This window comes from Doryrhamphus excisus, chromosome 3 (assembly GCF_030265055.1).
Source record: "Doryrhamphus excisus isolate RoL2022-K1 chromosome 3, RoL_Dexc_1.0, whole genome shotgun sequence".
Classification (NCBI taxonomy): domain Eukaryota; kingdom Metazoa; phylum Chordata; class Actinopteri; order Syngnathiformes; family Syngnathidae; genus Doryrhamphus; species Doryrhamphus excisus.
This window is the reverse complement of record NC_080468.1, coordinates 12,818,228-12,841,631: the sequence shown is the minus strand read 5'-3', so window position 1 is coordinate 12,841,631 and position 23,404 is coordinate 12,818,228. Positions and strand designations below refer to the sequence as shown.

Sequence of the window (23,404 nt, the reverse complement as noted above, 5' to 3'; positions counted from 1 at the left end):
AGCTTGACACAGGCCAGCGTGTTTGATCACACCCTTGGCAAACCTATAGGTGTTTCACTTTCCTTGCATCTTTCTTTACACGCTTTGCCTGGCTAGCAAGCTAGCTAACAGGAGTTATCCGCCTAGCTTCTAGTCTTCCGACTACAAATGTGACTTTTTTACCACCATGAAATGTTGTTTTTTTTAAAAGTAAACAAGCAATGTAGTTAGTTGGGAGCTCGTTTTTGTCCCATGGGGAAGTGGATATCACATCCATGGTGTGCGTACTAACTTGTTCACATGTCACTGAATACCTTTGCTCTGTTGTTGTCATTATACACAGCTGATTGTCAGTAGCTCACCAAAGCGTGAAACAATATTTGCTTCAACTCTCAGTACTTTTTTTTTTGTTCTATGATAACTGGTGAATTCAGACTTTTTACCTTTTGTATAATGACAAATGACCACAACATAGCATAAAGACGTGTTTGAATGGAGACCTGCTTGGTAAATAAAGCAGTGTACAATTGAAATGCTGCCAGTCATGAATAAAAGACAAATAGTCGACAGCTCTAATAGTGATGAAAGCTGGACACATTTGCAACCTGGACGCTCAATTAAAATTAATAAAAAAAAATTTTATTACAATATTTAATTAATTCTACACAGCTAGGAGACCCGAGTTCGATTCCACCCTCGGCCATCTCTGTGTGGAGTTTGCATGTTCTCCCCGTGCATGCGTGGGTTTTCTCCGGGTACTCTGGTTTCCTCCCACATTCCAAAAACATGCTAGGTTAATTGGCAACTCCAAATTGTCCATAGGTATGAATGTGAGTGTGAATGGTTGTTTGCCAATATGTGCCCTGTGATTGGCTGGCCACCAGTCCAGGGTGTATGCCGTCTCTCGCCCGAAGACAGCTGGTGTAGGCTCCAGCACCCCCTAAGCGGTAAAAAAATAATGAATGAATGATTCTGCCGGCACGGCGGTCGAGTGGTTAGCGTGCAGACCTCACAGATAGGAGACCAGGGTTCAATCCCACCCTCGGCCATCCCTGTGTGGAGTTTGCATGTTTTCCCCGTGCATGCGTGGGTTTTCTCCGGGTACTCCGGTTTCCTCCCACATTCCAAAAACATGCTAGGTTAATTGGCGACTCCAAATTGTCCATAGGTATGAATGTGAGTGTGAATGGTTGTTTGTCTATATGTGCCCTGTGATTGGCTGGCGACCAGTCCAGGGTGTACGCCGCCTCTCGCTCAAAGACAGCTGGGATAGGCTCCAGCACCCCCGCGACCTTCGTGAGGATAAGCGGTAGAAAATGAATGAATGAATCTGTTCATATTTTTAATCCTACACTCATATAAATAACTCCTAACACATTTCCATGTAATGGTATTACACCAAATATTGTAAATATGTAATAACAAGCAAGCATTATTACTCACTATTGAGCCTGGTGCAGAGTGTGAGCTCTGTGGAGAGCGGCGAGCTGACGGCAGGCCCCTAACTGGACTGGAGCCATTACCCCCCTGAAACTTAAAACACATCAAAATACATCACAATTCAGATGGAAATCAAACATTTCAAATATTTTACAGTGATGCCAGCAAAAATAATCCTCACATCGAAGTAGTCGCTGATCTTGTGCCCACGAGTAGAGGACTTCCCTGCATGACAGGTTAGAATATTAAAAAAAAAAAAAAGGCTTTAAAATCCACTGACTTTGGAGAGTTCCCTACCTTGACTGCTCTCCGAATAGGTGTCAGCTTTCCTTTTCCTCCCTCTGGATGATTCCGAGTGCTTCTTCTCTGGGGTCTGTAAGTCGACACAAGAGAAAAGGAGGAGAGAAAATGCATAAGTCCCCTGAGTTTTACCTAACAAAGCTCCTGTGGCGGCTTTCAGCGGTAAGAGAGAGTACATACTGAGTAGGCGGGGGAGCTCCCTCTTTTCATATCAGAGTTCTATGTAGAGAAGAGAGGGAGAGGTACGGGTAGCGGGAGAGACAGAAGGACAAGTGGGCCGAACACAAAAATAACTGAACAGCTAAGAGAGCCCGACAGAAAGACCAGTTTAGAAACTCTGCAACCAGTCCCTAAGTCTAATTACATTGATTTATGTTGTGGTATAATGTATTTCTGGTGATGGGTGTATCGATTATTATTTTCCCATTTGTTACAAATCACACCTTGATGACTTGTTCACATATTAAGTATCTCAATTTTAATAACTAATAATTAAAATTAATTAAAATAACTTTAATTTCCGAACTAACTGCTCTTCAAGCCACACCTACTGATTTTCTTCATCCTTCATTTTCTACCGCATTTCCTCACAAGGGTCGCGGGGGTGCTGGAGCCTATCCCAGCTGTCTTCGGGCAAAAGCGGGGTACACCCTGGACTGGTCGCCACCCAATCACAGGGCACATATAGACAAACAACCATTCACACTCACATTCATACCTATTCGCCAATTAACCTAGCATGTTTTTGGAATGTGGGAAGAAACCGGAGTACCCAGAGAAAACCCACACATGCACGGGAAAAACATGCAAACTCCACACAAAGTGGAATCGAACTCCGGTCTCTTAGCTGTGAGGCTTACGTGCTAACCACTTTTTCCACTGATACCAAACCTACATGGCCCCGGTTTAAACATCACTGACAGTCTAGAAAAGGTTATAAAGCAATTTCTGAAGTTTTGGGACTCTAGCCAACCACAGTGAGAGCCATTATCCACAAATGGCCAAAAAATGGAACAGTGGTGAACAAAAACATTCATTAATTTTTAACCGCTTATCCTGACAAGGGTCACCGGGGGTGCTGGAGCCTATCCCAGCTGTCTTCGGGCAAGAGGCCGGGTACACCCTGGACTGGTGGCCACCAACCATTCACACTCACATTCATACCTATGGACAATTTGGAGTCGCTAATTAACCTAGCATGTTTTTGGAATGTGGGAAGAAAACCGGAGTACCCGGAGAAAACCCACGCATGCACGGGGAGAACATGCAAACTCCACACAGAGATGGCCGAGGGTGGAATTGAACCCTGGACTCCTAGCTGTGAGGTCTGTGCGCTAACCACTCGCTCACCGTGCAGCCCCCTACTGATTTTAAAGAAGTAGAAGTAAGTCGCAGGGGTGCACGTTGTAACAAGGTAGATTTTGTCCACACAAATTTTTAATTAAATTAACAGTATGTGTAATACGGTAGACTACCAGAAAAGTAATTCATTGCAGTCCTTCTGCTCCTCCTGGGAACTAAAACCACTAAAGTCGTCCTCTTCAAGTATTGAAACCGAACAGCCCCCCTAAGCCCATATTGTCCTCCCCAACATGCAGCAGTCCAGCGCCCCAAAACCCGCCGGCGACAGCGGACCTCCCGACACCGCTCCGCTATAAAATGTACTCAACATATTCAGTGTATTTGCAGAAAGTATCGGAATATCGGAATCCCTGATACAAGTCTAAACTTTACTCCCTATCAAATCGGGAAAAAAATAAAATCAGAATCTCACATTACAAATAATGGGGGGGGGCACACAAAGCACAAAATGATTGCTCCGAAGCACAGCACCACAAATTAGCCACAAATTATGTTTGTTGTCTTTTTCTTTTTGTACAATATTAATCATTCAAAGCAGTGCATATGTAACCGCACAGCAGTAAAAACCGACAAGCTATTTTATCAGGGACCCAGTAGTATTTTTACAACTGCCATAACTAATAACTACTACACCGTGTTTAATACTTTAAGCACTAAAGTGATTTGTAATCACTGTCAGTGGTGCCATCTTAGCACAAAAAGAGCATTCTTTTCCACATAGTGAAGATGAGGCCAGACAGCGAGACCCACAAACAAGCGGCAAATGAGGGTGGTTGGTAAAGTATCGCTAAAACGAAGTTCCAATTCCTCATGGATCGGACCAGGCTTGATTTCTTTCACACTTCCTGAACGACGACTAGATGGTGACTGTGTAAGCGACAATGCAAAATGGGTCACCTCAGACTCCTTGTCGCTGGACGAGCCAAGGCTCCCGTAGCTGTGGTTGGACGACTCGTTGGCCAGACCCTGCACACAAACACACCCGAGCAGTGTTCATTTCATTGACCAATCATTTTTGTCAAACAACCTGTTTTTCCACCATGAAAACTAAGATGAAACAAACTGCAAATATTTCTCCTCTCTACAAGATTTTTGAAATTGAAACACTTCTATGCTAGGACTACGTTAAAAAGCCATAGCATTTCAGTATGTGGAATCAAACTATGGAATGGATTGAGTAAGACCCTCAAACAATGCACAACGATGAGCCAATTCAAGAAACAATACAAGCAGTTGATGTTTGCTAAATACAAGGATGAAGAGTCTTGAACCAGTCATGATGTGCTATACATATCAGTATTTATTAAATTAAATTAAATTAAATTAAAAATCTGGAATTAGGAATTCAAGAAACAATACAAGCAGTTGATGTTTGTTAAATACAAGGACGAAGAGTCTTGAACCAGTCATGATGTGCTATACATATCACTATATTGACACTTACTATGGTACCCATTATATGTAATTGTATGGTCATATCACCTCGTACTTTGGTACGTGATAAAAAATAAATGTAAAAATTATATATTTTTTTTTTTAAACACATTTTAAATAATTTTTTTTTACTTATAGGAAAGCAGGAAGTGAACAAATGTGACAGTTACTGATTGTAAAAGTACCATATGGAGGTGTAGGATTTAATAAGCTTTGCTTCTTCCTACTCCTTTCGGACATGTGGAACTGTGAACTGATTATGTGATGCATTCAATTGTAATCTGATGCATGTTCAAATGAAATAAAACCATTACCATTACCAATAAAAAACAAATGAAAATGTTAATTTTAGAAGACGGTAGACACATTTCACATTTGCCGCTGTGCAGAACAAGTAACTGTGAGAACCACGGAATGACGATCGCTGGTGAACAAACACAGCTAACTTGAAGTGGCATCTCCACATGAGTCATCCAAGTGACAATGTGCACAATACTCTTGTTATTATTTTCATGTTATGTTTACTTACCAAGCTGCAATACAGACGCCCGGTGTTCCGCAGAGTTGATTTATTTACTTCATACAGCATCACTGTGTCATATTAGTACCTTATTATTCAACGTAATAATGAAGTCATTGAAGGCAAGCTGACTAAAATGCAAAAAAAAAACAAAACTTTAAATTAAAAACATCCTCACTTTAAAAGTCAAGCATGGCTGGTAGTTAATTACAACCTTGGTGCATCCCTATTTTGAGAGTGGAAAGATGTTCTTCAAACATATTCAACATTTAATAAATTTATTTAGCAGTCAAGAGGTTGGCACAAAATGGCCACATTATTCCCTTGTCTGCGGAATGATGCGCAAAAAAAAAAAAACGACTGGTGTGCTGCTGTTACCTTGGCACCTCCACTCATGCTCCCAGCGCTGCCTCCCGTGTTGCCGCTCACAGCTCCTGTAAACCTGGCCTCCAGCAGCTCCTGTCTCCGGGGGTCCAGGCTGTGCAGCTCGTCCATGGGGCCTGATGCGAGGGGCAGCGGCAACACCAGAGTTCAGGTTACATGTGTCCAAACAAACACTCAGTAAAAAAAAAAAATGTAAGGCGCTAGTAAAAGAGAGGGTGAGCAAATGGAGGATGAAAACCGGTGAAGTAGATGGCGCTTTAAAAAAAGATGCACCGTCATGCAATGATATTGGGATGTGGGGTTACTCACTTACAGAATGAGATAAAAGGCTGATTTTGCACAAGTAACGTTTACTACCAAATGAAATATGAATGCATTAGCTTAGCACATATGCTACATAAGCAGCCTGTCCGGGCTTTGATTTGTGACATTTCTCTATGCATTGTTTTTTTTTAAGTCTTATTTTTATTTCCTGCATCGCTGTGATCTTTAGGTAGCTTCTAGCAAAGGGGCATGGCCTAAAAGTGATGACTGACATGTTGAACCCCTTGTGCAATGAGTGCACAGTAAGGCCTGTGTGAGGTTATGCAAGGACAAAGCATTTTGTGGGGGCTTCTTCTTATATCAAAGGAATATATACTGCAATAAATAACAATGCAATATAATAATTAAGCTGTTTTGCGGATACCACGCATTTCAACAAATTAAAAACTTCAACATAAAGAAATAAATACAAGCCTGAACGCCGCCAACCTCCAGCCCTTCTTTGTGTCTATTAAATGCAAAGCACACTCCTCCAATGGCAGTGCGCCAAAGAAAAGGAACGCCACTACCATGAAACTAAAACCATACATTGCAAAAATACTCAAAAAGGGGAGAAACAACACTTGCTGCATGAACGGCCCACATCGCTTAACCACTGTTAAACACTGTACTTTGCAGACGGTGTTAATTTATGATAACTTCCAATTTATATGGCACGTTAACGACAGTAACACATTTTTTTTCATTAATTATGCATATATGCATCATGTATCATCAGCCATACCGCTCTGGTATGACGGCAGATGGAAGCATACTGTAGTATGATATGGATCGATGAATTTAACTGACAATACTCTGTGTCTTTGAACACAACTCTTCGTGGCTCATAAAAAATGGGATTTTTTCAGTTAATTCTGAGCTGTTAATACATACAAAAAAGATAAATGACAGGACACAATTATTATTTTTGTACAATACAAATATGAAAAAATATAATAAAAATGTGCATATTTCACGCACAGTTGCAAATGGTGATTATTCATGATTAGGTGGAAAGCTTTGGAAAATTTGATACTATTTTAATCATTTGACAAGCCCGTGTTTTTTGTATACGTAAGATGAGTAGGTAAACGCTTATAAGTCATTACTATACTCCACTAACTGACAATACTCGGTGTCTTTGAACACAACTCTTCATGGGTCATAAAAAATGCGATTGAAGTTACATTTGCAGTTAATTCGGAGCTGCTAATACATACAAAAAAATAATAATTGTGTCCTGTCTTTATCTTTTGGATCATGTGTTTGTCTTCACAAAATATAATACAAATATAATAAAATATAATTTATATACACTGCGACCATCAAGGAACACTGTACTTTGTGGACGATGTTAATTTATGATAACTTCCAATTTATATGGCACATTAACGACAATAACAAATTAATTTCATTAATTATGTTAACATTTTTTGTGTCACTTTATGCATGCGCATCACATCAAGCCATAGCACTCTGGTATGATGGCAGCTATACTGTAGTATGAATATATATAGTAATATATAGTAAATATATAGTATAAAAATAATAATTGTGTCCTGTCATTTATCTTTCGCATCATGTTTTTTTCACAAAATATAATAAAAATACAATAAAATATAATATATATAATAAAAATATAACAAATAATAAAAATGTGCAAGTTACAAATGGTGATTAATCATGATTAGGTGGAAAGCTGATTCATTTTATTACTATTTTAATTAATTTGACAGCCCGGGTTTTAATACGTAAGACGAGTAGGTAAACGCTTATAAGTCATTACTACACTCCACTAACGTCACTAGAACGCAGTAATTACCAAGCACTACAAAGCATTTAAACACATCATTAACTTATGGCCTAGCTGTACGTTTATAGCAGCAGTGGCACGACAGCGTCTTCATTAATGCGTAAGTACGTATACATAAGTTCTTTAGTAGCCAACTACAGCTGGACACCGAACAGTTACAAACGGCGACAACAAACTAGTAACTTAGGTCCAAATACGAAGGCAAAAAAATGTCAGCTAGCACGGTAGCACTGCCTTTGTGCGGACATGTAGCTCCAAGCTACTTTGACTTAGCCATCAACACAAGTGACAGCTGACGTTTGGCTCACGGCATCAGTGAACTTGACATCCATTTTTTTTGTGTGTACTTCCACAAACGTTAGCTCGATGCAACCACAATAACACACGCTAACCTCCTTATAAAAAAAGACACACTTGGCGGAGAGGGACACTCGTCGAGCTCGTATACCTTCCTTGCTCTTTGCGGTCGCCGTTATATGTTGTTGAGAAATCGTTGGGGAGGAGGAGAGCTGTGACCAAGATGGCGTCGCCTCCAAACTTCCACCACCACTTCCACTGTTACTTTGGACACTCATCAAGGCACTTTGCCGCCGAGCAGAGCCGAAGTACGCACTCTCGATAATTCGACGAAGCTCCGAGTTGTCGTCCATCGATTCCCACCTGCTGTAGCCCAAAAATGGCCGCTGACCGTGACTTTATTTGGCTTCGGTGCTTCGCTAGACGCCTCGTATGTTGTTGTTGTTGTTGTTGTCCGGGTGGATCCTGCGGATGAGCGTCTTCCTCGGAGGCTCCACGGAGGGGATCCGGTGTAACCTTTGCATGATGACCGCTTGTCAGCATCCACTTCTCGAGCGGGGCTTTGATTCCAGTAGGCGAGGCTATCGCGAGGCCAGCGTTCACCTAGTAGCGCGGGAAGTAAGGGAGGGGAGAGGGGGCGTGACACAGAAATATACACTGATCTGGGATCATTTCTTCCTCCTTGACATCAGCTGTGTGCTCACCGGAAGGCACCGCTCGACATTGACCCGAGAACAGCCTTCTTAGAGCGGCGAAAACAACTTCTTGACTGGTTGAGGAATTAAAGCTGAAACTGCTACGCGCACGAACATACACGGGGGCGCGCCCGCACCCCACACAGACACACACACAAGTTGTAACAATACATACATGTTGACAATAATCCACATAAATGCAAAAAATGCATTAAACGCTAACTTGATAGTCTATGTTTGTACAAAAAGTGAGCATATGGCTCGTGTGCATCGATACTAATATTGATAGCATCCAATGGTAGCAAAGTAGCAGTATCTAATCGATACTTCCGTCACAAGGTCGATATTTTTCAGCTTGAAATTTTTTTTGTTGTGTTCATATTGTTGGTATTATGTCATTTTTTACTTTGTACTATATATTTTGCTCAAATAAACTGAGAATAAGGGAAAATGTTTTTTTTTACTAAAATATTTGCCCTATTTTATTACGTATTTGCTCTATTTTATTCATATTATTACCAAGATAAACAAATTAAAAGGCAAAAATCATAAAACTAAATGATCTTGAATATTTTCAAACAAAAACTACTCATTTTAGTACCTAGCAACCTAGCTGTGTACAGTACTGTATCGGATCGATACCAAAATGTGCAGTATCGTCCACCCCTGCTGTGTATGTCTGCATTTGGTAGGGTGGTGGTTGCAGGGAGGGCTGCGCAGGTGGATTGTTTACATGCTAATGTTAGCATGCAACACCGAGCATGGGGGTGCTAAGTGAATGTCCAAAAAAAAATTCTATGCTAATATTAGCACGCTGACATGATAGCGCTAAATGTTTATACAGGTTTCTACACATAAAAACAGCTAAAATGCTACTATGCTAATGTTAGCATTAGCCTGCTAAACCTATAATGATAGCACTGTCAATGTTAAAACTATTGAAAATGGCTAAAAATGCTACTATGCTAATGTTTACATGCTAACATTAGCATGCAACTCCTAGCATGGTAGTGCTAAGCGATTTTGTAGTTTATTCAAATGGAAAAAAATGTTATTATGCTGATGTTAGCAATGCTAACTGTTAGCATGCTAACATGTAATATAATAAGCACATAACAGGAACACTAAATGTCCAGATCTACGACCACTCGGAAGAAGATTTCATCTAAAAACAGCAAAAAAGTCGAGGAAAAAGTAATAGGCTCCCAATTGACTCATAATGGCATGAGCCGACTCTTAGAGCCGATTCGTTCGCTATGGTTCGTATGGCTCAGACACAAACTGTATATGAAAATATATATGGATAGTTCTCTGGTGGGTAAGAATTTTTTCAGCTTGAAAATGTTTTTGTTGCGTTCATATTGTTGATATTATGTCCTTTTTTTTACTTTGCAATATATATTTTGCTCAAACAAACTAAGAAAAGAAAATATTTTTTTGACTAAAATATTTGCCCTATTTTATTACATATTTACATATATTCATATATATTTTTTATTTTATTATTATTTTTATTTTATTATAATTACCAAGATCAACAAATTAAAAGGCAAAAATCATTAAAAATGATCTTGAATATTTTCAAACAAAAAAAAAAACTACTCATATTAGTACCTGTCAACCTAGCTGTGTACAGTACTGTATCAGATCGATACCAAAATGTGCAGTATCGTCCACCCCTGCTGTGTATGTCTGCATTTGGTAAGGGTGGTGTTTGCAGGGAGGGGTGTGCAGGTGGGGAAGCTATAGTGATGTGGCCTGTGGGCTACATAAGGTCTTTTGTTCCAAATTTGGTGCAGTGCATCAAAACGCTGTTGCCTCCTTGTCGGGTAGTAGTCACAGTCATACACAAAAAAGGTGTTTAAGTATTCAAGCATTTGACCTACATTTTTTTGCATTACTTTTTAACACACTAAAATATCCCGTCAGTGTTACTTGTATAATACACTTGCTTCAGTAGTTAATTAAAATGTTTTTTTTTTTTTTTGTACTGTGCTTTTATTTTATCGGACTCGTTATTCATGAAAAATTTTTTCCTTGTCAATCTAATTTAGAAATAGCTTTTCCAATTCCACAAGATAAAAAAAGAGGCACAAATAATCACAATGTACATCCTAAGCACCTGTCTATGGTAACCTGATTTTTTTTTTTTTTTTTGGCCACATGGTTTCCATGGAAACAGCAATAGTCTTAAAGCAATGAGGAGGGATTGTGTAAACCGACTACTATGTTGCATTACAATCCACAATTTATGGAGTCCTCTCAAGCTGCAAGGGGAGGTTCATTTGAGGACATTCTGGCTGACATTTTATGAACCGCCTCCATTTAGGTGCTACAATACGAATACACACACACACAAAAAAAAAGGAGTATAATGTGTATTGATTGCTCAATATGACTGCGGACTGTGAAGATATTATTTTATTGTCAGGTATGATTTATACCCTCTGTAACCCTATACAGTATGAATTTCAGTTACAACAAAGTGATAGAACGAAACCTTAAACACCCCCCATCTTGTTGTGGATTGTGTATATTTTGGAGTGAAGGCAAAGCAACGGCACGTCAAGTAAACACCTGGTTTCTTGATCGAAAAGCCTGCCTCTGTTTCTCGTACATGCCGACGTAAGATCTGAAAAGGTCCTCCATAGCGTGACCCTGAAACATGACACATGACATATCAAGCATAGCTCCATCTAGCAATCAGTAATCTTAAAATAGTGGAGATCGAAGCGAGGGACGCTCACCTGTGAGGTTTCACACACAAAGACATTGCCTCTCACCAAGGTGCCGATGGTCATCTGGAAGTAGCCGCCCACACTGTGGCACTCTGTGATGCGGCTGAATGGATGCATGACCAGCAGCTCCTGAAAGGTTCGCATCATAGCACGGAATATGTCACTGCATGATATGAATGAAGAAATGAACAATTGCAAGGCCCAAAAATTGAGATGAGGGGTGTCACGAAACATCGGACAAGACTGTGCATGAGATTGCGTCAATGAGAATGAGATGATTTTTATACAATAAAAAATAAACTTTATTTAACTGAGACCCAAACAATGCAGGTGCGTCTCAAAGACAGCTATAGTGGTACTATACTGACATTAGCATGCAACAGCCAGCATGGTAGAGCTAAGTGAATGTCAAAAAAAATTATATGCTAATATTAGCACGCTGACATGATAGCGCTAAATGTTTATATGGGTTTTGACACATGAAAACAGCTAAAATGCTACTAATTAGCGTGCTAAACCTATAATGATAGCACTGCCAATGTTAAAACTATGCTATTGTTTACATGCTAACGTTAGCATGCAACACTGAGCATGGTAGTGCTACGTGAATGTCCAAAAAAATTCTATGCTAATATTAGCATGCTGACATGATAGCGCTAAATGTTTATATAGGTTTCTACACATGAAAACAACTATAATGCTACTAATTAGCCTGCTAAACATATAATGATAGCACTGTCAATATTAAAACTATTGAAAATGGCTAAAAATGCTACTATGCTATTGTTTACATACTGACATTAGCATGCAACACCCAGCATGATAGTGCTAAGTGAATGTCCAAAAAAAATCTATGCTAATATTAGCATGCTGACATGATAGCACTAAATGTTTATATAGGTTTCTACACATGAAAACAGCTAAAATGCTACTAATTAGCATGCTAAACATATAATGATAGCACTGTCAATATTAAAACTATTGAAAATGGCTAAAAATGCTACTATGCTATTGTTTACATGCTGACATTAGCATGCAACATCCAGCGTGGTAGTGAATGTCCCAAAAAAAATTTGATGCTAATATTAGCACGCTGACATGATAGCGCTAAATGTTTATATAGGTTCCTACACATGAAAACAGCTAAAATGCTACTATGCTAATGTTAGCATTAGCCTGCTAAACCTATAATGATAGCACTGTCAGTGTTAAAACTATTGACAATGGCGAAAAATGCTACTATGCTATTGTTTACATGCTAATGTTAGCATGCAACACCGAGCATAGTAGTGCTAAGTGAATGTCCAAAAAAAATTCTATGGTAATATTAGCATGCTGACATGATAGCGCTAAATGTTTATATAGATTTCTACACATGATAACAGCTAAAATGCTACTATGCTAATGTTAGCATTAGCCTGCTAAACCTATAATTATAGCACTGTCAATTTTAAACTATTGAATATGGCTAAAAATGCTACTATGCTAATGTTTAATTATATTTGCTTACTTCATTAGTGTCTGTAGTGTATGTGAAATAATAAGCAATAATCCACAATGCATATTTTTAAATATAGATTTTTGTTAAAGGGCAGTTATTGTGCCTACCTTCGTTTTGGGGTCGATGAGACTCACACCTTGCTTGCTGACCGCAATCAAAACAGTACTCGGGTAGCTCGATTCACATGTTTGCTGCAAAATGAAAAGTATAGTGAAGAACGTGCACATTCACCGAGGTCCTTCTCATTGTCTGCAGACCTCTCCTTTCATCCGCATAACTTACTTTAACTTCAAAGAAGGCACAGCCAAAGGTGGGCCAGCTCGAGATGGCCTGCAGGAAAGCAATTTTGGCTTCCTTCACTGTGATGCCACTCTGCTTGTTGTAGGAGGACATGATGTGCTAGAAGTTGGGGAGGGGGGAAAAGAAAAAAAAAATCATGCAAGTCCATTCCGTATTTCACTTCTATTTTTCCATCCCCTTCCTATACCTTCTTCCACTCCTCAGGGGATGCGCTTTTGATCTGGTCAACAGGAATTAGCTCCCTCAGCATTTTGGGTATCATAATAAACTGCGATCGGTCAGAATCCACCTTGGCTCTGAAAAGAAGTCCACCCAGTCTGACCATGTCCTCTTTGCTGCAGTTGTGGTACCCACGCAGGTATTTTGGTAGTTCCTATAGGTAGGCAATGTTCAGACAACGCACACTTATTTTTTTTTGCATGTCTCATCATCAAATAAATTGTATTATTAGTAAATGACAACACAACTGAATGCTGTTTTTTAATTAAAATTTGTCATTAAAAAGGGAGAAAAAAAAGCTACATGAAAGATGTGAAAAAGAGATTTCCCCCTAAAGCGACTAACTGGTTGGGCCACCCCCTTAGAGGCAACAACTGCAATCAAGCGTTTTTGATAACTTGCAATGAGTTTTTTACAGCGCTGTGGAGGAATTTTGGCCCACTTTGCAGAATTGTTGTCATTCAGCCACATTGGAGGCTTTTCCAGCATGAAGTACATTTTTAAGGTCATAGGATTCAGGTCAGGACTTTGACTAGGCTACTCCAAAGTCTTCAGAGGTGGACTTGCTGGTGTGTTTTGGATCATTGTCCTGCTGAAGAACCCAAGTTGGTTTCAGCTTGAGGTCACCAACAGATGACCGGACATTCTCCTTTATCGGAATTCATGCTTCCATTTATCACAGCAAGTATTCCAGGTCCTGAAGCAGCAAAACAGCCCCAGACCATCACACTACCACCACCATATTTTACTTTTAAGGTCATGCCATAGCATCTCATTAGGACTCAGGTCAAGATTTTGACTCCAAAGTCTGACGTTTTTGGTTTGGTGGACTTGCTAGTGTGTTTTGGATCATTGTCCTGCTGAAGAACCCAAGTTGGTTTCAGCTTGAGGTCACCAACAGATGGCCGGACATTCTCCTTTATCAGAATTCATGCTTCTATTTGTCACAGCAAGTCTTCCAGGTCCTGAAGCAGCAAAACAGCCCCAGACCATCACACTACAACCACTATATTTTACTTTTCAGGTCATGCCATAGCATCTCAATAGGATTCGGGTCAGGACTTGGACTAGGCCACTCCAAAGTCTGAGGCTTTTGGTTTGGTGGACTTGCTAGTGTGTTTTGGATCGTTGTCCTGCTGAAGAACTCAAGTTGGTTTCAGCTTGGGGTCATCAACAGATGGACGGATATTCTCCTTTATCAGAATTCATGGTTCCATTTATCACAGCAAGTCTTCCAGGTCCTGAAGCAGCAAAACAGCCCCAGACCATCACACTACCGCCACCATATTTTACTGTTGGTATGTTATTTTTCTGAAATCCATGACTTTTACGCCAGATGTAATGGAACACACACCTTCCAGAAAGTCCAACTTATGTCTCCTCAGTATTTTCCCAAAGGACTTGGAGATCATTACGATATTTTCTGGCAAAATTGAGACCGCCCTTAATGTTCTTTTTGTATATCAGTGGTTTTGGTCTTGGAACTCTACCATGCAGGCTGTTTTTGCCCAGTGTCTTTGTTATGGTGGAGTCATGAATGCTGACCTCAACTGAGGCAAGTGGGGACTGCACTTCTTTGGATGTTGTTGTGGGGTCTTTTGTGACCACTTGGAGGAATCATCCCTGTGCTCGTGGGGTCATTATGGTCGGCCGGCAACTCCCTTGAAAGTTCACCACTGTTGCATGTTTTCGCCATTTGTGGATAATTGCTGGAGTCCCAATGCTTTATAAACTTTTCTATGTAGGTTTGCATTTTCTTCCGTAATAATAAAGGTTTGATTGAAGAATTGTATTTTGTGCTCAGTTGTATTGCTATTGACTAATATTTATTTGTTTGATGACGTGAAACATTTAAGTGTGACTTGGAAACTAGCAAAACCACGTAGTGTGTAATAAGCCATCAGTCGGCATACCTGTGGGAAATGGAAGGTAAGGTCTGCAACCGGGTCTTTGCCTGGGATCACGTTGAACCACAGCTTCCTCTTAAAAATCACCAGATAGGGTGTGTTGGCTAAGTTTCCTGATAAGCAAAATGTTCACCATAAATATAAAGAAGCTGAAAAATATTGAAGAGATATTTTTCGTTACCTTCTCGCACTTTTTTCCCTTTCTTAGGAGCATCAGAAGTCTCTCTTAAACTGTCAAATAAATATTTCTGCTCATTCAAGATCAGCACCTGAGGTTATGTAATTACAAGGTAGAGTCATGACACCTTCGACAAAACATAAAAAAAAAATGACATTTTACGGGAATATCATCCAATCTTACCCGATTTGGTGTTTTTAAATAAATGCCGTATCCATCGGATGAGCTCAGCCTGAGTTGAGAGGCAATACTGCAGCACAGGTCTTGGATTGTGGTTGTGGATGTCACTTCAATTAGCTGCAAAAAGGAAGAATAAAGTCATGAATGAGTGTGAATGGTTGTTTGTCTTTATGTGCCCTGTCTTACACCCAAAGGATTAAGTCACATAGAAAATGGACGCCACTGGAAGAACGCCTGCCGGGATGACCCAGTGGGCAGCGTACCGTCGCTAGCTGCTTAAGAGGAGAGATGGAGGCGGAGTCACAGGAGATGAGAAGCGCGGTTGTAGTCCTAGTCGAACGACCGTAGACCGTGGAACCAGCTGTTCCGCTATTGGTTACTTTTCATCATCATTTTTGAGTCTACAATTTATGTGTTTAATAAAAGTGTGTGAGGCATATTATAAATGCAGAGGTGTCCATTTGTGGCACCGTGGCTGTTTTGTTATTGGCCCGTGGTACATTCTAAAAATATAATTTAATATGAAAAAAACTGCCAAAATTAAATAATATGCAGTGATATTTTACCGTGGTACATTCTAAAAATATAATTTAATATGAAAAAAACTGCAAAAATTAAACATTATGCAGTAATATTACTGTAATATTACTGCATATTACTGCAAAAATTAAATATGCAGTAATATTACTGCATATTATTTACATTTTTTGCAGTTTTTTTCATGTTAAATTATATTTTTAGAATGTACCAGTGGTACATTCTAAAAATATATTTTTTTCATGTTAAATTATATTTTTGTAATTTTTATATTTATAATTTAACATGAAAAAAACTGCAATAATTAAACAATGTGCAGTAATATTTTACAAATTAAGTCAAAATATTAACAGAAAAAAACATTTATACATGAGGAAAATATTCTCATTTTAGTAGCATGAATTTGAAATATTAAAAAAATATAACCATTATATTTTGTTAAATTGTAATATGAGAAACAAAAAATAGAATTGTAACTTTTCACAAAATGTTGTGGGGCAAAAAGTTCTGTTATTGAGTGAATAAGGTCAAAATATTCTGGGAATAAAGAATATTGCAAAAATAAAACTTAGAAGAAAGTAATTATGGTCTTTTTCACCTATAACCTATTTTTTTCTTAAAATATCAAAGTGACTCTTGCATCTTCATGTAAAAAGTTTTATATGCATCTTTATGGGTTTTTAAGCATTTTTTATTTATTTTTTGCTATTCGCAGTAAGCTTTGGATCATAACCCCAGTGAATTTGAATACATGCTCCTCCTTATTTACCCAAACCCAATGACGCACACGCTATGTTAAACACTGCAAAGAGTCTTGTGGCTTACATCGTTGGAGTCATTTGGGAAGTGGATTTTATGGAAAATGAGGCTGCTGTTTTGCTGGATGGCGTCTACTTCCACCAGATGAGGAGGATGCTTCCTGGGCTCCTTGCTGAGCAAACAAAATATACAGGAGAGAAAAGTTCACATTAGGGTTTGGCAAACTTTTAGTGAGAACAGTAGCAGCGGTGTTTATTTATTTATTTGTGGCAGTGTGGCACACACACTAAACCCTCGTCACACTATACTTCCAATTTTGTGACATCACTATCACCATGTATATTAATTAATCATATGGTTTCGCGGTTGAATATGGCCTATTATTAGTAAGAATAACATGCATATTTAAGGAAATGTTACATATTATTTGCTTGAATTAAACACTTAAGCATGAAAATGGTTAAATTAACTAAAACACAATATAAGGCATTCAGAAGCGGTAACAGTATAACTGTAACAGTATATAAATACGTAGTGCAAAAATGCAAAAATACAAATATACAAATAGTCTGACCCACGGTGTCATCTAACCAAGAACACTAACCTACACAGTAACTTAACACTCAAAGGGTGTACCTAATACATATACCAATATGAGGTTAAAATGAAAAAAAAAAAAAAATCTTAAAAAAGTCCATTGGGGCGCTGCAGTGACATCAGCCTCCCAATAAGCTTTGGGCTCCTTTGGCAGACAGAGGCAGCGTTGCATTGCTATTCATTCATTTTCCATGCTGCTTGTCCATACTTTACTGAAACAAAGCATTTTTTTTATTTTTAAACTTGTATTTGTACATGTTTGTATATTTATTAGATGTACATTTTGGATGTTAAGTTGCTCCGTGAGTTAGACTGTCATATTGAGTAATGATTGCCTGAAATTTCCTATTGGTTGACAAGCCTGTCTTGGACTGGTGGCCAGCCAATCACAGGGCACTTATAGACAAACAACCATTCACACTCACATTCATACCTATGGACAATTTGGAGTCGCTAATTAATCTAGCAGAAAACCCACGCATGCACGGGGAGAACATGCAAACTCCACACAGAGATGGCCGAGGGTGGAATTGAACTCTGGTCTCCTAGCTGTGAGGTCTGAATGCTAACCACTTCACCTCCGTGTAGCCCTGTTCACCACAATATGCCATTTTATTACGTGGACACATGCAGCTTAGTAAGAATGTCCATATTTTTTTTTCCTTGAAATTTAGTGGGTGCAGCTTTTCATCGGAATTTGAGGTATCCTTTTTTCCAGAGCGTACATGTACATAGAGCACGGTGATTTATCTTTCATCCCCAGCCTGACCTGCGCATCTGCTGCAGCCTCTGCAGACATCCTGCTGCCAAATGTTCTCTGGGTCGTGACTCGAGGAAACGCTGAGCGTGTCTCATCAAATACTGACTGGGTGGAAACAAGCCTGTGCACAACCACATCAGCTGCCATCCACGCTCCATGCTCAGTCTACAGGCAGGAAAGGGACGCACTTATAGTTAATTACAATTAGGTGAATGACAAGGACGGAATAAAAAAACGACCTGTTGTTGTTGCTGGTCATCTGCTTCATGATCTGACAGTAAATCTCATCCTGCAGTTCTTGGTGTTGTGTAGCTGGGCCAAAGATTTGGTCGGTCAACTCAACAGAACTGCGGAACTGTTTGATGGGATAGTCGCCCATGTACTTCAAAATAGGTAGCACTCAATGTTAAGGACTGACAACATCTGATTGGATGACAACATCTGCATACTCAGACATTAATATCGGTTTGGAGGATATCAGTGAAGGCGTTGCAGGCGAGGTAGCTGAGCTCAGAGTTGCGGACCAGGTTCTTCAACAGCGGCTGCTTCAGAGGTTCTCTCGAACACACCCACAACCTCTCCTTACCGAGAGGTCTGGGACATGTGGGGACACAGAGCGAGAAGGTTAAAGGTTAAAGTACAAATGGCATCCGGTCAGTCAACTATTTCTTTTCGATCGTCAAATGTCAAAATGATGACCGATCATAAAACGGAGCCATGTGTGACTTGCGAATAAAATTATTTTCGTAGTTCTTAATAATGCATTAATTCATTTTCTACCGCTTATCCTCACAAGGGTTGCTGGAGCCTATCCCAGCTGTCTTCGGGCCATTTTAGACTGATCTTTAAAAGGCACACAGAATACTGCGTCCTATGGCTACATAAATATGGAACCGACTACCTTCTACTTGTTCTTTAGTAATCAGCAGTAGAACATAGGTAAGTTTCAGGAAAATATCAGTTCCCGACTAAAAAGGGGAGGAACAACATTTTTGTCAAGATACATTTCAAGCATTACTTTCATTCATTCATTTTCTAGGGTGCTGGAGCCTATCCCAGCTGTCTTCGGACGAGAGACGGGGTACACCCTGGACTGGTGGCCAGCCAATCACAGGGCACATATAGACAAACAACCATTCACACTCACATTCATACCTATGGACAATTTGGAGTCGCTAATTAACCTAGCATGTTTTTGGAATGTGGGAGGAAACCGGAGTACCAGGAGAAAACCCACGCATGCACGGGGAGAACATGCAAATTCCACACAGAGATGGCTGAGAGTGGAATTGAACTCGGATCTCCTAGCTGTGAGGCCTTCAGCACCCACTCAAATTGAGTTTGAAGTACAACTTGATGTTTTTGTTGACATAGTCTTGTTGTCAGTGTTACGGGGTATGCTGGAGCCTATCCCAGCTGACTTCCGGTACAGCTGCAGGGTACACGCTGGACTGGTCGCCAGTCAATTGCGGGGCACATATAGACAAGAAACTCACATTCATACCTATGGACAATTTAGTTGTGTTGCTGCTGGATGTTCATAGTATCAGAGTGTAACCTAGCATGTTTTTTTGGAATGTGGGAGGACACCGGAGTACCCGGAGAAAACCCACGCATGCACGGGGAGAACATGCAAACTCCACACAGAGATGGCCGAGGGTGGAATTGAACTTGGGTCGCACACCACTTTGCTTGTTATAATTACCACAAAACAAAAAAATATTACCTAAAATTGTCCAATGCGAACTCTCTTAAAGAAACTGGGGACACTTTTTCTTCTCTCTGAGGCCCACTTTGTGTCCCAGATGTCTTCTGGCCTGGACTGAGCAGTTCCTGATTGGGTAAAAAACAATTAAAAATAAATGAGGCTCATTCTTAGACAGTATATATTTTTTTTGCAATGCATTGTCATGTTCCTAAGTACACAGGTCTCCAAAGTGCAGCCTGGGGGCTATTATGTCTCGCAGTATATTAGTCATTGACAACACAATTGAACATAAAATGTAATTAATTCATGAATGTAATTCATTCATTCATTTTGTACCGCTTTTCCTCACGAGGGTTGCGGGTGGTGCTGGAGCCTATCCCAGCTGTCTTCGGGCCAGAGGCGGGGTACACCCTGGACTGGTGGCCAGCCAATCACAGGGCACATATACGTAGACAAACAACCATTCACACTCACATTCATACCTATGGACAATATGGAGTCGCTAATTAACCTAGCATGTTTTTGGAATGTGGGAGGAAACCGGAGTACCAGGAGAAAACCCACGCATGCACGGGGAGAACATGCAAACTCCACACAGAGATGGCCGAGGGTGGAATTGAACTCGGGTCTCCTAGTTGTGAGGTCTAGGTGGCAAATGTGTAAATGTGCAAATATACAAGTGTACAGTGACAGTTATGATGTCGTCACTACCAACAGCACTAAATTCATCACATAGCAACTTAACACCCAAAAGGTGTACCTGATACAAACCTGATACCAGACTGGTGGCCAGCCAATCACAGGGCACATATAGACAAACAACCATTCACACTCACATTCATACCTATGGACAATTTGGAGTCGCTAATTAACCTAGCATGTTTTTTTTTTTGGAATGTGGGAGGAAACCGGAGAAAACCCACGCATGCACGGGGAGAACATGCAAACTCCACACAGAGATAGCCGAGGGTGGAATTGAACCCTGGTCTCCTAGCTGTGAGGTAAGCGCGCTAAACACTCATCCGCCGTGCAGCCAGAAAATAGGTCAGTTTCAGGAAAATGACATTTTTCTTCGATTTTGGATCAACATTTGCAACAATCTAGTTGCAAACAGTCTTCTAGCTGTGAGGTCTGCGCGCTAACCACTCGACCGCCGTGCCGCCATAAAATGTAGTTATTAAATGAAATATTTTAACATCTGGACGCTCGTCCTAGGTAAATAAAATATTACACTACCAGCATTTCCTCAGTGGGTCTACTGAGAGTTGGAAGAAACTGCAGTGCGGCTTTATCGACGGCGCCGCTGTTGTTTGTCTTCTGATTTGTTGCCTTGACGATGTTCGTGTCAGTGGAATATTTGCCATCCTTCTCTATCGACAAGAGGTCCCCTCGCTTAAACACCAAGAAGGCGGGGTTATCTGCAGGAAGTAGTAGCGTGGAATTATGTTGTTGTTAGCATTGGTTTCACTGTAAATTGTTACTAGAATCCTGTACCTGATTTATTGGAGTCCTGCTGGGCTAGCGCAAATACTGAACGGGCTCGCAGTCCACTCAGGTTGTGCTCGACAAGCTCAACCATGTCATCAGCTTCGCCGCACTTTAGGATAAATTCCTCTTGAACGGTGGATACACTTATCGTCTGGTCACTTAACGGGCCGTTGCTATAAAAATATGTCATAAAAAAAATTAATAAAAACATAAAGAAACAGAAATGATCATCATGAAGCGTACCTTAACTTTTGGACTTTGTTTAACTCCAGGTAAGACAGCTCAAGGAGTTTCTTGTCTCGTCCATCCATGAAGAAGATGCCACTCCAGTTAACCGCCACGATGAATCTGCTTTTGGGCAAGGCACGTCCTGTATGGGCAGATTTAGGAAAGTATGAATCCAACGCTGCCCTCATGAACGTTTTAAAAATCAGTTGCCTTACCGGACACCATGGTAACTTCATAAAACTTGGAGAAGTGCACCGCCCATTTCTCTCGAGCGCAGTCGACGAGTTCTCCTTTAACGCTGTCTTTGCTCATGGTGCCATTGTTGTAAGGGCCCTGGGGAAGTAACAACTTGACTATGGTGTTGCTTCACATACAATACTACTTATCTGGAGAACACAGCATCCAATCAGGTCTCCAGTCTCACTTTACAATAATGTACACAGAAATACAGTAGTTACTGAGGAACTGATAAAGAACTAATGACAAAGGCACATACAGTTAGAGTAGTTACTAAAGGAACTAATGAGTAACTAATGAGTACAATAGTTTCTGAGGAACTAGGAACTAACTAATGAGTAGTTATTAAGGAACTAAGGAACATATTTAGAGTGGTTACTGAATAACTAATGAGTAGTTACAGAGGAACTAGGGCACATACATTTTTTGTAGTTACTGAGGAAGTAGTGACGAACTGAGGAACTGAGGAACAAAGGCACATATATTTAGAGTAGTTGCTGAACAACTAATGAGTAGTTACAGAAGTACTAAGGCACATACATTTTGAGTAGTTACTGACAAACTAATGAAGAGCTGAGTACTTATTGAGGAACTAAGGCACATATATTTTGAGTAGTTACTGACAAACTAATGAAGAGCTAATGAGTACTTATTGAAGAACTAAGGCGCATATATTTAGAGTAGTTACTGAAGAACTGATGAGTAGTTAGTGAAGAACTAAGACACATATATTTAGAGTAGTTACTGAATAACTGAGGAGAAGTTACAGAGGAACCGTGTCATATTTTGAGTAGTTAATGGAGAACTAATGAGTACAGTTGTTACTGAGGAACTAATGAGTACTTATTGAGGAACTAAGGCACATATGTTTAGAGTAGTTACTGAAGAACTGATGAGTAGTTATTGAAGAACTAAGACGCATATATTTAGAGTAGTTACTGAATAACGAGTAGTTACAGAGGAACCGTGGCATATTTTGAGTAGTTACTGGAGAACTAATGAGTACAGTCGTTACTGAAAAACTAATGAGTAGTTATTGAGTAACTAAGGCACATATATTTAGAATAGTTACTGAAGAACTAATTAGTAGTTACAGTGGAACTAGGGCATATTTTGAGTAGTTACTGGTGAACTAATGAGTACAGTTGTTAATGAGGAACTCATGAGTAGTAATTGAAGAACTAAGATATATTTAGAGTAGTTACTGAAGAACGAATAAAAAAACTAATGGGTAGTTACGAAGGAACTAATGAACTAATCAGTCCAGTAGTGTTTATAGTAGTAACTGAGGAACTAATGAAGAACTAATGAGTAGTTATTGAGGAACTAAGGCACATATATTTTGAGTAGTTACTGATAAACAATGGGTACAGTCGTTAATGAGGAACGAATAAACCAATGAGTAGTTATTGAAAAACTAAGGCACTTCTATTTAGAATAGTTACTGAAGAACTAATGAAAAAATAATGGGTAGTTACTAAGGAACTAATAAACTAACAAGTCCAGTAGTGTTTAGAGTAGTAACTGAGGAATTACTGAA

At 39.7% G+C, this 23,404-nt stretch overlaps 2 protein-coding genes across 9 annotated transcripts in view; both read right to left on the bottom strand.

The window, feature by feature from the left end:
• The window catches only part of LOC131126603 (serine/threonine-protein kinase tousled-like 1-B), a 29,663-nt gene extending 21,206 nt beyond the window's left edge, over window positions 1-8,457 (bottom strand). For 4 of the 7 annotated variants that reach the window (XM_058069315.1, XM_058069314.1, XM_058069313.1 and 1 more), the window contains exons 1-7: window positions 7,984-8,456; window positions 5,414-5,535; window positions 3,979-4,047; window positions 1,900-1,938; window positions 1,717-1,792; window positions 1,601-1,644; window positions 1,423-1,512 (exon numbers count right to left, since the gene is read on the bottom strand). In XM_058069315.1, the coding sequence (XP_057925298.1) occupies window positions 1,423-1,512; window positions 1,601-1,644; window positions 1,717-1,792; window positions 1,900-1,938; window positions 3,979-4,047; window positions 5,414-5,535; window positions 7,984-8,185 (642 nt within the window). In that variant the 5' untranslated portion in view covers window positions 8,186-8,456. Of the gene's footprint in view, window positions 1-1,422; window positions 1,513-1,600; window positions 1,645-1,716; window positions 1,793-1,899; window positions 1,939-3,978; window positions 4,048-5,413; window positions 5,536-7,983 lie in introns of all 7 variants that reach the window. The other 3 variants (XM_058069316.1, XM_058069318.1, XM_058069317.1) reach the window with 3 other exon arrangements.
• A 2,332-nt stretch (window positions 8,458-10,789) lies between these two features.
• Window positions 10,790-23,404, bottom strand: part of LOC131126158 (unconventional myosin-VIIb-like) — a 33,182-nt gene continuing 20,567 nt past the window's right edge. For both annotated transcript variants that reach the window (XM_058068400.1, XM_058068401.1), the window contains 17 exons: window positions 21,843-21,960; window positions 21,643-21,769; window positions 21,406-21,572; window positions 21,148-21,329; window positions 19,930-20,036; window positions 18,682-18,797; window positions 18,443-18,596; window positions 18,213-18,368; window positions 16,913-17,018; window positions 15,554-15,667; window positions 15,374-15,461; window positions 15,199-15,305; window positions 13,254-13,439; window positions 13,049-13,165; window positions 12,874-12,957; window positions 11,275-11,394; window positions 10,790-11,185 (listed from right to left, as the gene is read on the bottom strand). In XM_058068400.1, coding sequence (XP_057924383.1) covers window positions 11,093-11,185; window positions 11,275-11,394; window positions 12,874-12,957; window positions 13,049-13,165; window positions 13,254-13,439; window positions 15,199-15,305; window positions 15,374-15,461; window positions 15,554-15,667; window positions 16,913-17,018; window positions 18,213-18,368; window positions 18,443-18,596; window positions 18,682-18,797; window positions 19,930-20,036; window positions 21,148-21,329; window positions 21,406-21,572; window positions 21,643-21,769; window positions 21,843-21,960 — 2,142 coding nt within the window. In that variant the 3' untranslated portion in view covers window positions 10,790-11,092. The remainder of the gene's footprint in view (window positions 11,186-11,274; window positions 11,395-12,873; window positions 12,958-13,048; window positions 13,166-13,253; window positions 13,440-15,198; window positions 15,306-15,373; window positions 15,462-15,553; window positions 15,668-16,912; window positions 17,019-18,212; window positions 18,369-18,442; window positions 18,597-18,681; window positions 18,798-19,929; window positions 20,037-21,147; window positions 21,330-21,405; window positions 21,573-21,642; window positions 21,770-21,842; window positions 21,961-23,404) is intronic.